At 33.3% G+C, this 14,534-nt stretch overlaps 1 protein-coding gene across 1 annotated transcript in view; it reads right to left on the bottom strand.

Annotated features, from left to right (window-relative positions):
- Window positions 1–3,917: 3,917 nt before the first annotated feature.
- LOC143918308 (uncharacterized) overlaps window positions 3,918–14,534 on the bottom strand; it is a 237,919-nt gene continuing 227,302 nt past the window's right edge. Inside the window, exons 5-8 of the mRNA XM_077440124.1 lie at window positions 12,620–12,734; window positions 12,337–12,494; window positions 5,787–5,938; window positions 3,918–5,657 (exon numbers count right to left, since the gene is read on the bottom strand). Of these exons, the coding sequence (XP_077296250.1) occupies window positions 4,062–5,657; window positions 5,787–5,938; window positions 12,337–12,494; window positions 12,620–12,734 (2,021 nt within the window). The 3' untranslated portion in view covers window positions 3,918–4,061. The remainder of the gene's footprint in view (window positions 5,658–5,786; window positions 5,939–12,336; window positions 12,495–12,619; window positions 12,735–14,534) is intronic.

Genomic DNA, 14,534 nt, shown 5'->3' with positions numbered 1-14,534 from the left:
TTTTAAAATTATGGTAAACGGACTACTAGTCATATGTGAACTAGTCACAGGACAACCGGTCGCTCTAGATCAGTGACACGTGATCACCCGTCACACTAAAACTGGTCACACCATTTTAGGGTGTGACCAGTTTTCTCGTGACCAGTTTTAGTGTGACGGGTGATCACGTGTGACCGATCTAGAGTGACCGGTTGTCCTGTGACCGATTCACATTTGATTAGTTATCACTGAACCAAAATTATACGTATTAGTTTTAGCGTATGATATTGTAAATAAGTGAACTGTAAGTTGTTGGTTGTGCTAAATGCTTTGGTTATTTTAAATTTAAACTTTTTTATGTGGGGGATGGACTATGGACTATGTCTTCTATTACTTTTTCTCACATATGTATATACGTGCAGGGGGGGGGGACCGGATTAAAGTTCTAGGGTGCGGACTACTTCCAGGGCCCGTGTTCGGACATCCAACTAACCGATATTGATATTTTATATCTATATATATATGTATATAAATGAATGTCTGTGTGTGTGTGTCGAATAGGCTCCTAAGCCACTGAAGCGATTACGATGGAACTTTCAGGATTTGTTGTATGCATGTCCGGGAAGATTACTGTGAAAAAAAAACGGGAACAGAAAAGGGAAAAACGGGAATGAGTGTCATTCGCTATAATTTCAAATGTTTTCGCGTCGCGACCAGGGTGTTCGCTGCCTGCGTTGTTCCGAAAAATGGGAACGGGAACAGAAAAGGGAACGGGAACAGGAATTGCATGCGTTATTGTGGCATTGCAATGCATGCAGGGTTCAGCTAGTATATTTATATAAAAATGAATGTCTGTGTGTGTGTCTCGAATAGGCTCCTAAACGACTGAGCCGATTACGATGGAACTTTCAGGATTTGTTGTATGCGTGTCCGAGAAGATTACTGTGAAAAAAAAACGGGAACGGAAACGGGAAAAACGGGAATGAGTGTCATTGCAACGCAATAATTTCAAATGTGTGCGCTGCCTGCGTTTTTCCGACAAATGGGAACGGGAACGGGAATTGCATGCGTTATTGTGGCGTTGCAACGCATGCCGGGTTCAGCTAGTTATTCTATATAAAAAAGTGCTCATTTAATGCTAATTGTTTATTATTTTTCGATCCTCGCATTCTGTGTCCATGTGAAATTGTACCTGTTATATCATGCTTTTATATTCAATTTATGTTATTTTAAAAAATAACAACCAACATGTGTATAGGTATTTTTATAATAGTTCTGATAGATATTTCGCGTATTAAAAATATGTCTATACATATATATTTAGTTTGTCTAGGGCCTGAAATTATTTTTCCCAGGGCCCAAGATTTCTTTCGGTGGCCCTGCATTTATGCTCCACCAATGAAAAGGAATAATATATTTTGTATGATATAATCAGATAGACAGAAGCCATCTTTGCATCACAAATTTTTGACTACATACATACTTGCAAAACGTAGAGATTTATTAGAGTAATTTTGTCAAATTACATTAAATATTTATCACTTTTGTTACTTTTGTGATTTTTACAATACGATTTGATTATCGTCAACTGGTTTGATCATAGCCAACTGGTTAATTTTATTTCTCACTTACATATATGCTTTGTACTATAGCAGGGAATTTTCATTTGTTGTACATATAGAACTGTGGAATTTCTCGAAGACTTCTTTGACCAGATCAGTGATGACGAAAACACTGCACTGATGGTGAAGAAATTCAACAATGCTCAAGAGGCAGAGAATGATGGTAAGGGAAGAAAGTCTTCAACAAAGAAGACTTTCCAAGTCATAAAAAATAAATATATGTAGATGCTGCAAAGGACATTTATCGAAATAATTAATGACCTTCTGCTCTTTATTAATTGAATTATAGTGCTAGCAATCATGCCAATGTATAAAACAGACGCTGAATTATAATTTCATCAAAAGATCAACTGATAATTTCATCAAAAGAAAATTGGAAAATGGCATTGAAAAATCAAATGGAATCAATAAGGTGAATTTTAATAGAACTGCTTAAATAAAAGTAACATTATTTATAGAATAGAAAAAATATAAGTCTCCTTGAGTTTTTAGCATGGAAATAACCAAATGGTATAAAGATAGAAATAAGATAAATAGCTTGCTTTTACTTTCAATATTAAGAAAAAGGGCAGAAAATTTGAATTCCATTGGTAGTACAGTAAAGTGATGACCATTGAGTTGTGTGGATATATTTATTGGTTTGATAGTTGACAGTGAAATACTGTTTATTTTATTTGCATCTCGATGAGTATATAAACATTTCTTTTATAATAAAACAGTATATTGTAAATTATTTTTATTTCCAATTAAACAACAAAAATACAATTCAAAGCCATACAATAAAAAATCATCGTTAAAATTGACTTGGATAAGATTATTTATAATTTAATATATATATACATACATAAATATAATAAATCCATTCATATGTGATAAAATTTTAAATAAAAGTGGATTCTATACATAATATTGTAATACGTTCACATCCTATAAAAACTGAATCCCGGGATACATACATACATATATAGAATGGTTTAATATGTATATTTTAATATAACAAATAATAATATTCTTAAAATAATAAGGCATATAGAAAATATCTGTTTCAAATCATTATATTTATGATAATAGGTTTAAAATGTTGTAAATGTACTATTTATGTATATTTTATAATATAAAGAAGACTGAATTATTCAATGATATTTTTCATAAAAATGGAATTTAGTAATGAAAATTGTTCAGATAATTATTTGGTATGTATCTAAAATATCATGACTACTATTTATGTTTATTATTGAATTGTTATTTTTAAAACTTTTAGCATTAGATGCTGTATGATCAAAAATATTGAGTATCATTGCTAATTAAGTATGTAAGTAAGTACATATAATATAAAATGGAATGGGATTAAACATCGAATCTACACATTTTTTATTTTGAATAAAAAATTACATCTCAGTTCTATTTCTTATAGAGAGTTTGAATTTTCGAAGAATTCTACGTTTTAAACTACGAAAAAGATTTTTCATTTAATATACAATACATAAGACACTAATGACTAGTAGAAATTTATAGAAAATGATGCTGCTTGGTTGTTAATATTCATCAATGAAACTAAATTTAAGTTTACGGGTTCGTCTAACAATAAGTCTATCACAATTATCTAAAAAAATAAATCTGATCGAATCGATTTACGTATCGTTAAAATGCAGGTGCATGTTTAAATTAAAATTTATGGTTTTCAATGGTTTATGTTTTACTTAGTATTATATTATACATATGAATTTATTTACAACAATTTATCTTTCGGATTCAAAAAAGTTCAATAAGAAAAATGTCAATATGCGCAATTAATTTTCGCTTTTTTTTATTAAGTTTATTTAATTAATAAAATTGTATACAGCAAAGCATAGGTGTCAATTTTTAACAGTATGCTTTTAGTAGATGGTTGAAATCACTCTTTCATAGAGTATTTTATATTTCATTTCAAACATTCTGATTTTCATTTCAAGCATTTTAGTTATATGTCGAATATCATTTGGCATACTTGTGTATATATTTATCTTTCAAACGTTACACGACTTATATCCAGTCGTTCAACGTGAAGAATATAAAAGTATTACACATAAACGAAATCAAAACAATATTATTATAAACATTATATAATATAAACAATCATCACTGAACGAGTTCTTTTTATTTTGATGACAAACATGTCAATAATGGTTAACGATATTTCATATACAATAAAGTCATCCTACTTCACGTAATCCGAGTCATCGAACTATACATATATAATTTGTATAACACTTACACCTTCATTGATTAGGTTATATGTGTAAATGTGTTTTGGACGTGCATATTTCGTGCAAAAAACCATAAAAAACCTCCAATCGCTATCGGCTGAGTGGCGTGCTCGTGCATTAAAATTTATCCATAATACAGCACATCTCTTGCTAAATCATAAAATCCCAGACTTCGAAATTGTGCTAAATTGGTCTACTAATGACCGCAATCTACTTATCCTAACACTCTATTGAAAAAGTATGGATAGAATGATCTATGTTGGGGTGGATGCGTCAACAACCGTGATCGGTTTGGTCTCGGCACTGGTTCTGGGTCTGTGATATTATCTCCCGTCTCTGTGCTGTTAGAACTTTTGTTCTCTTCACTGGTCGTTTGTGAATTTTCTTCCACTTTTTTAGTGGTCACTTCAACAGTATTGGTAGTGTTAGCTGATATTGATTCACTATCATTGTTGGGAGTACCTCCTTTATTCAATTTCATTATATTCGGATCTATCATGATTTTTGTAGTTGGTCCTTCTGTGCTCAAAGTTTTATCTTCCACGACTTTGGGCTTAAGAGTCGGTCCTACAGTTGATGGTGCTTCTGGAAGTCTCGTAGTTACTTCAATGACAGTTGGTTTTTCGCTTGTACCCATTGTACTAGTCAAAGTGATTTTTATAACTTTATCATTGTTATCAGTAGCTAGAGTGGAAGGAACTGTAACAGCTTCCTTTACTTTCTTTTTTTCTTCTTTTAACTTATCATATTTTTTTCCCTTAATTGGTTTTTTGTATTTAGTATTTGGTACTTCGTCTTGCTGATTTGTCGTTGGTACATTAGTCGTAGGCACCTCTTTTGGTAAAAGTTCATCTATTGGTTTTATTGTTGATTGATTTTCAGTATTAGTTGTCAAATCTGGGTTTGATGACTTTGTAACAACATTTTGTGTAGTAATTTCAGCAAGAGGCATAGATGCAATATCTGCAGCTTTGGTAATAGTGGGTTTCATATTAATCACTGGAGAACTTGTCGTTTCAATGTGTTGTGCCACTTTAGCATGTGTCGGTGAATAATGCACAGAAGCTTTATGAAGGTGTTTGCTTTCTGGTGAAACTAGTGTCATATCAGTACTAAGTTTACTTTTTGCCATCACTAGCGGGGGAATGAAATGGTCTGTAGCTTGTGTGTAGATATCAATGTGCTCCTTTTGACTTTTATTTTCTTCAACTGAATTCCCAATTAAATTTGGGAGGGGTAAGTGTGTTTTGCTAGAATCTAAAAGAATTTGCGTAGGGATATTTTTAAGAGTAGATACGTTCTTCGTCTTTGATAAATTTTCATAAATTGGTAATTTTTGGTTAGCATTCAGTTTAGGATGTTCTGTAAAGGCTGAAGATGCTTTAGAGGGGTTTTCGCTGACGGGTGTTATTTCAACACTTTTGGCAGACGTGGTTTGATTTGTAACTTGAGTAGTTGTGTCGATGATTGTTGCTTTTGTAGTAGTAGTAGTAGTGGTTTGATCAACAATAGTGGGTTTTAGTTTCGAAGGTTCCGTTGGTCGATTTGTGAATATAGCTTGGGATGAGCCAACTATAGCGGTGGTTGTCGGGATGGACATAGGAGTCGAAGTGTCTGGGGTTTCGCGGCGAAGGCGAGTCGATGAAGAATAGTCCCCCGCGGCAGGTGTAGTTGGATTAGAAGACCATGTTCCAGCTCGATGACTAGTAGAGCCACTGCTGGCACTGTCCAATCCCGCCGTTACGGCATTGTCGGTGAATTCTTCATCTAGTATAAAGCAAGACAATTCCTTCATAAGATCTTTCTTTCCCTGAAATTACAAATAACTGTCATTAAAAATCAATAAGATTGTGAGGAAAGCTTTTGACTGGATTTTGATAAAGTTGCTGTTTAATTTAGTGAGAGTATATACATATTTTGGGTATTGTAGTACATGTACCTCATTTGCTTTACATGTAACACTCCTTGTTCCATCGAGACCACAATCAGATGCTAATCTCACCGCAGCTAATTCCGGCAAGTATTGAACTGTTAAAGAAGGTAGTGATCGTACCAAACATCCATTGGTTTCACTTAGTGCCCATGCCGGTACTGAAAATGTTATAAATTTTTCTATGAGACCAAAATCAGTAGGTACATATTATATATAATTTTTTTCTTTTTAATATGCTTTTACATAAATATGTACATAAAATATATATTTATATTATTTTATATTTAAAAAAGTAATTGGAATGTTTTAAACTTTATTATTATCTAATTTTTTTAAACAAAAATAATATGAACCTTCGTTTTGTAATAGATATTTGATTTTATCAATATTCTATTGTTAGGGTCTATTTTTACCTGTACGGATGAAAAATATACATATAAATTTAAAAACCATTTATTAAGCCCAATACGAGCCCTTAGGGTCAGAAGGCCGTTGGAAGAATTTCCGAATTAAATTAAAAAAAGTTATAAATAAATTTCCAAATTTAAAAAAATTAAAAATAAAGTAACAAATTAAAAAATATATGAAAATCAATTCACATTAATTAAAAACAGTCAAAATTATGATTAAAAAAAATCTGACTTGGCGAACTTGCAATATTAACACGAAGAAGTTCCTAAAATGTCTTTAAAAGACATGATTGCAAAATTTTCAAAATAACACTTTACTGTCTAAGAAGGTCATTTAAAATTTGCAAGTTTTTTTATTTAATTGAAAATAAATGTGGGGCCCTTTGCATGCCGGCCAAATTTTTCTAGTTACGCCACTGAGTCAATATTATAGCAAATTAGCGAATATGCTATCCATTATTTAAAATATATGATGAATAAACATTCCTCTATATATATGTAATATTATATGAAATTCTTAAAATGTTTATGAAGCAGATGTGACCTTGTGTGATCAATTTATCATATGTACACAGTACACTACATATATGTATATATATGAAATATATTTATCTCCCGTGTACTGCTTATAGTCCAATTTGAAAGTCAAACTCAAGCAAACACATAAAACGAACGTTGCCGAAGTATTAATAATCATTAAATATCTAATTGGAATAGTTGTGAAGCACAGCTATGTGATGCGGATATTTTGTGTAATCCCAGGCCAAATATGACACAGTAATCCGTTTGTACAAGATGTTTACCATTGAAGCTACATAGATCAGTCGCGCTCGATTAGAGCCGACGGTAAGTTTTACCCGGAATTTGCCCTCAGGGTTTGCGTTTAGAGAAACCCTCCCCACACCCGGTCGCCCGCCACCCCCCATGAACGACTATTCTGACGGGCCGAATGCAAAGAGATTACTCTAAGTGGGCGAGCAAATTAATAAATCGTCCTGTGCAAACAGACGGCGAGATCTGCAATCGCGCTGGGCGATTAATTATTTGACGGGCCTGTAGAGCGTCTGCTGATTTATAATGTAAACAATGTCCAACATTACATCCCCCATTATGGAGAGCCGAATTCTATTCTCCGAGACATCTTTGTGTATTCAGGTTCATTTCGGCAAAAAAAAAAAACAAGGAGAGGGAAATAAAATATGGAAGGTTTCCTTGTTTGATTTTTCTTACACTGTTTTTTTCGACCTTTTAAACATGGGTGTTCTTCATGACAAACTTCAAGTATAATCCTTCTGTCAATATAATGAAAATAAAAAAATCATTAAGTTTAATGAACAAGAAGTGGGACCTTTCCTTCTAAGGAAAGTCAAAGTTGTGACCACACCAATTTTTCCACACTCCTGAACGTATCAAGCTGAAAATCTGTATCTGTATTATTTATGTACTTCATTATGTGGAGTTGATAAGGTTTTGGTCAGAAATCGTATACCAGAAGTAGTCATTTTTCTTTTAAAATAATATTTTATTATTTTATTTTGACTTTTTAAATTATTTTTATCTTCTTGATATTTAATGTGTATAATAATTATTGTGATTTTAAGTAAAAAATAAAATTTGAACAAAATCCAACAACCGGAAGTAGAACTTTCGTCTTATGTAAAATTCCTTACATTTGCTCTCAATTTTTATCCAAAATGCTCTCATAGCCGGTATGTATGAATGTGTTTGTATGTTTAATTAACGATTTTTTTTTATATTCCTCAAATACATAGATACATAGTCTTGGATATTTGTGACTCCAAGTCGATCGTTTTCTATTAGAGTTTGTCCATTTATCTGGTTTCATTGTTAAACGGTTCCTCCATCAAATTGGGAAAAACCATCCTACCCGCTATGTCACAAATATCTGAATTTGATTTATGTACTATATGTAAAAACAATATGTACAAGTCTCTATGGATTAATTTTTCTTCAGATGTCGTGTTCTTCAGCCTCTCGAAATATAGCGATTTATGTAATAAAAATGCTGCAATGTTTGTAATTAATTGTCTAGGAAGGCGCATTAGGGTTTACCTGTTAGGCCTTACTGGTAAATAAAAAAAAATAAAGTCGTGGGTTGGTCACATTTGATTTTTTTTTTAATTTTGTATTTTACCACGATGTTATTACTTCTGAGCGACACATGTGATATTATAATTGTACATATATACATTTATATTAAAATCATATTCAAATAGTGGGGACAAATAGTAGGTAGGAAGGTTTAACCAATTTGTTGAGGAACCGTTTCAACAATGAAATCAGATAAAATGGCAAACTTTGATAGAAAACGCTCGAATTGGATCACAAATATCCAAGTCTGACCAGCAGCACTCTAGAAATACTCGGAATAAATTATTTTTAATCAAGGTCAACCCAGGGCTTAAATCGGGGAAATTTCAGGGGTTAGCATTAGCGCAACCACCGAGCTATACTGCTGGCTAATATATCATCATCATCAACTACAGTCACTCACCATCCACTGCTGAATGCAGGTCTCTCCAACACGCTTCCACTCGTCTGTTTTGCGCAACTAACATCCATCTCGTCCCACAAATTTTTCTGATTTCGTCTACCCATCTTCCCTGCGGTCTTCCTTTTAGCCTTTTCCATTCTCTTGGGTACCATTCTGGCACTTCTTTTGTCCACTCTTCTGGTCGCGTGACCCACCCACAATCTCTTCACTCTATCCACTATATCCAATTACCTTGTCATACTTCTCACCCACGTATTCCGCTTCCTGTCTTTCCTTGTTATGTCAAGCATACATATCTACATATATTTAGTAATATATAAAGGATTCAAGTCATATGATGAATATTCAGACAAACTACAATTTTTTGAAAATGTTTAAAATTTGTAAATATATACAAATACATACATACATATGTCATGCATAAAGCATCGTGTTAAAAAACACATTTTTTTTACTGGTTTTATTTTACTTACAAAGTTTTCTTAATTTAAGGCAATACGTTCTAAAACATTCTCAAACATACATTCTTTTCGTATTTCAAATTTCACCGTGTCTTGAAAGAGGCGTAGATAGTCTGAGCTGTCAGCAAAGCAACTTGGATCATGTTTTTTAGGAGGGTCTATCAGAGTCTAATCGAAAGTCATTTCGTTCACTATTTGAAGGTATCTTTTGTGCTGAAGCTACATACGTATAAATTCCGTTAGTTCTTACAGTTGCTGGGAAATTGGAAGTGAACTTTACACTATCCCTAACGATTTTTATGACCTACAATAGCGCATGGAAAATATGACGTCAGACATAACGTTAATAAGAATCGTAATATATCACTTGACATTTTTAAATCAAAGCACGTAGAGATATTTAGCGGTATGTAATTACTCGTATCTCAAAAAAAAAGAGAAAAGCTGTGCTTCTGACATCTCTGACAAATGGAGGTGGTCTTATGTTATCTCTCAGTGTACGTTTTGCAGTAGTAGTGTTGAGCAGATTAATTAATGTGTGTAAGACGCTAATTATGGCAGAACGTGTGGGACGCCATTAATTACTCACGCGTAGAATTATCTAAGGTTTGCAATCGCATCGCAGATTACATAAACACGAAGGCTTCGCTGTCATACCAAAATATACTAACGCGTAATTTACGCAAAGTGTATTGCATTATTTCGCATGTTGATGTTTTATTTAGCGTTAATTAGAGCTGCGCAATATCGTTAAACCTTTAATTGCCCATTTTGTCAATGGCCTTTCAGAAACTTCCAGAAACGAACAGAAGTTATGGACCCTTTATTGTGATAAATAGTCTGTTAACTTATGCTGCTTTAGCCTCGTTTATGTATTGTGTAAAGTTCAAACATTTACGATTTTTTTTCAAATTTAAAAAGAAGTGTACTTTTCATACTAATCCCGGCCGGAAACCAATTCTAGATAGATTTTTCAACAAAACGTGGATAAAACTATTTTCTTTCAACTTTTATTTAATATGAATTTTAAATATAAAAGCTAACACGTAGACGTCATTCATAAATGAATTACATTGGCATGAGTAATTGGAAGTGAGAGTAATTGGCATTTGAAGTTAAAAAAATCATTAGATGAAGTATCATCTATGCAACTTCAAATGTCAATTTCTTATATTATACATTACCCTCTAAAATATTTATTTACAACTTTTAATCTGTTATTTGTCACTATTTATAGAATCCTCTGGATTAAATAGCTGAACTACATACTTTGAAGAATAGAAATGGAGAGTAAGCACTAGGGATCCCAAGTCCGAATATTCGAATAATTTTTATACGAACTTATCTTTTTATTTTCAATCTACAGCACATTTAGTTCTATTTGATGTTCCGGATAATGGTTCTCTTAAAACTTTAATAATATCTTCAACTTCTCAAAACTACAAATAAATAATTTAAAGCTACTATTGGATATTCGATATTCGAATATATTCCAATATATTCGAATATTTGGGATCCCTAGTAAGCACCTGGGTATAGAGATAAACAAAAATAAAAGAGATTATCTCCCAAAATATGGTTAGACCAAATCAAAGAACTGATAGGATCGTCTTTAAGCACTGTATTTAATTTAGCACAGGATCAGGATACTAAATGACGGGAATGACTACGACCCTTAACATTGAGAAAAACAAGAGAGAGGAATATACATATGTACATACATACATACTCCTCATTTCAATCTCACAAACAACAGCCATTGGGAGGTTTCCAAGTCCTTGGAAGTCCAAACAATGAGAGAATCTTTCCGGCCAGCTTCTACACAATATATATATACTTTACGAAATTCAATAGTGAAAAGTGACTAAGGTTGCTTCTTGCAATCTATTATTTATAGAACCGCTATTCAATTTAGCTGAAGTTCCACTTAGTTAGAATTATCTCTTTGATGATTAAATATAAGTGATACAGGCGCAATACTCCTATGAACATTCAAGGCTAGCCTTTACTTGTTACAAAGCAATTACTTTAGAAACGAAGCTATAACTTTGATATTGTTTCGTGGGGGTGGGTGGGTTCAGGGATCAAAATCATTGGCCAAAATCAGTTCACAGCATTTATTCTATGACTCGGAAGGTCCACACGGAACTCCCGCTCACTCGAGAGTGTCCAATCCATCGTGTGTCCCTCATTTTTAAAGGCAGGTAGCCGAGTGTTCGGTCACGCAATAGTCCAAACAGCCCCGGCATTCCCAATAAACTTTTTTTCCCACAAATGTTATTTCCCACAAACAGACGTTATTCCCCATACAATCAGAATACTCTGGTTAATATTTTAATACGTAATATATTAATTTTCGTTTTAATGAAAAACCAGATAATAACACTATTCGACACGAAAAATGGTTCAGAGACGAGATATGACTTTTCTTATAGATCTACATATGCCCAGTGAACATGAATCTGGTAATAAAAAATGTTGATTGAATCGAGATTCGGAAATATATGTGTTTTTTAAATCGCGCGATTTTTCTATATCTTCGTGTTGTTCGTAGTAGTCGTCCAGTTCAAAATTACATATTTTTATTTGGGATTTTTTCCCACTGTTAATACTATTTTATATTGAGTATTTTCTACTGAAAGATGTTTATTGGGATAATGTTCTGGTCACATTATTTTTTGTTTTCGTTTAAAAGGATTAATTGGAAGTGTGCTGAATTTTAAATCGGCAAAATTGCGAGCTATAAGCTCGTACTAGTATTTACGCGTATTTACACGAATCTGAATTGAATTAATAGGGATAATGTATTAAATTGTCTTTATATGAGAATTAAATAAAATTCCACTTAAAAAAATCATATTTCGACTATTCTTGTGGATTAATTAGTGATAGTACCTATCACTTTACATACAATAATTTAATGTGAAAACAGGAAGCGTACATTTGGCAGGCTTTGCTAGAAACCTTTGTACAAACCACCAAGAGGTCCACAACCAACCGTTCAAAATCCCAAAACGGCACTTATAATAATAATAGAATATATTATGCAATGTGGTATTATTGCGGCGTGCGCTATTCTAACGTTTTCTTCGCGTGCCGCCCTGTGCCATTTTAATCCTGGTCGGTTGGGGGTGTCCTTTAAGGTTGCTTAATAAAGAGATAAATGGAACCTGGTAGTTCGCAAATGAAGGAAGCTACTTGTGGTCCACCGCAGCTCAGGGCCGCCCATCTGAAGTCCCGGGCGGGGTCCAGGGCCGCGCACAGGGGCGCCCTCCCGTCTGTGGGCGCCGCCCCCCAATATCCCTCTCCGGATAAAGGCTTGTAGTCCCTAAATGACAAATTAACATATTACGTAGGTATGCGCTTTCAGCGTGGATTTGGGTACTGTTGTTGTTTTAAATTAACATTATGTGTGTGTATATATGTATGTATGTATATGTATATTTATCTCACGTCCAACTGAAGTCTCCCTCCTCGTTGCTCTTGATCAGTCCTATCCAAACGTTGCTCATGATGTCCAACTCTTTCAGATACGCTCTGGCTGCATCGTACTGGGCCGTCGTATCAACTGAAACAATATTAAATATGGGGCTTTAATTAATTTTGTGATTTATTATAACGTCAAATGTTGATTTTGCTTCGGGCAAATGTTTTTACTGCCATAATTGAGTACAAAGATTCATTTATACTAGCACAGCCAGATAAATGTAACAATAATAGAAGTGGCTTCTCCAACAAATATCCGGTGTCAGAAACTAATACACACACACACACACACACACACTTTCCATAACTACATACCCATTCTACTGTTTCCGACATTTTAAAAATCCTTTCTTTTGACAATCTTTCTGTCAGGCGACGACATACTGATGCTATATTCTTCTTTAAGCTCATAAATGGTTTCCTTGATTGTTCTGATTTACTGAATAAGGTTAATTTCAGAATCCCAGTTCGGTACTCTAGACGCGTTGCACTCTTTTCACTTGATCCTTTCAATACTAATTCCCAAAAATATTTTTATCTGCAGCGCGTTTATCGTATGTTTAACGGAGAGCTGAATGAGGTTGATCTATTTGGTATTTCTCTACATCAATTCAGGTCTAACATCAAGAGAATCTTGACCGATTGATTAATTTCTTCTCCTATTCTATTTTTCCAATATTTCCAATATTTTTATACTTTAGTTTAGTTATGTCATGTGCTATTTAATCATATTATAGCTTTCATTCTTTTCCTTTTCATTTATTTATTTTGTATTTACCTTTTTCATTTTACCGTTTTATATTTGTAAATTTCAATTTCTTCTCATATTCTATTTTATAACCTTTTCCAAATATTTTAATACTATAGTTTAATTATGCAATGTTCTACATATTTTGTCATGCCTTTATTCTTTACTTTTTAATTTGTTTTCCTTATATTTATCTTTTTAATTTTTGTAAAAATCTATTATTGGACTCGGATGTTACATTTATTATTTATTTACTATTTGTTTTTTTTTATACATATCTATGTTCATCCTGTCTGTTGATTTTTCAATTAATAAAATAAAAAATAAAATAAAAATACACATATACGTGTCCAGTAATACTACACCCATGGACTAGAATCAGGTTCATCATATGTATATGATGAACCTGCAGCGTGTCCTAGTGGTGAATGTTGAATTATTTCGTACTTGATGTTACGAGTTCGATTCCCCGCTAAGTCTCGTTGCTGGCCAGACCTTGATTTGTCTAGGTCGATCGTTTCATATCAGAATTTGCCAATTTTTCTGATTTTCATTGAAACGATTCCTGTAAAATTGGCGTTTCCTTCCCAATTTTCTGTTGCGAACCTTTAGTTATTGTTATATCTTAGGTTTCGCCATATTGCTCACCATATATGTCTCTGTGGTTGTTTATCGAATATAAAATTCGTATTGTTACATGAAAGTTATTCATCGTTATTTATCGTATTAATACGATGTTTGTAATATATGCAGTGGCGGCTCGTCCATACGCACTGCCGTACTGCAGCACCCCCAAGGAATTTGAGAAAAATTTAATATTATTACATACATAAATGTATGTATATTATATGAAAATATCAATATTATTTAAGCGTGTATTAAGCTCGCCCGCACACCGATACACCCAATAATGATCATACATCGTGGTAATAATATCAGAAAGTGAGGCATCGTTTATGATTTTGTGCAGTACGGTTTTCGATGGAATATGCCGAGTGGGCGAAGGAGGGGCGCGGGGGCAGCTAGAAGCTTGGTCCGTAATTTTGTGCAGTCCGGTGTTTTTCATTAATAAATAGAATAAAGACATACATATATAAGAAACACAATGGTTCAGGAAAGATTGACGGCATTGTC

Source organism: Arctopsyche grandis, chromosome 10, assembly GCF_051622035.1.
Source record: "Arctopsyche grandis isolate Sample6627 chromosome 10, ASM5162203v2, whole genome shotgun sequence".
NCBI classification, from domain to species: domain Eukaryota; kingdom Metazoa; phylum Arthropoda; class Insecta; order Trichoptera; family Hydropsychidae; genus Arctopsyche; species Arctopsyche grandis.
The sequence above is the reverse complement of the archived record's forward strand: the minus strand, read 5'-3'. Positions and strand labels throughout refer to the sequence as shown.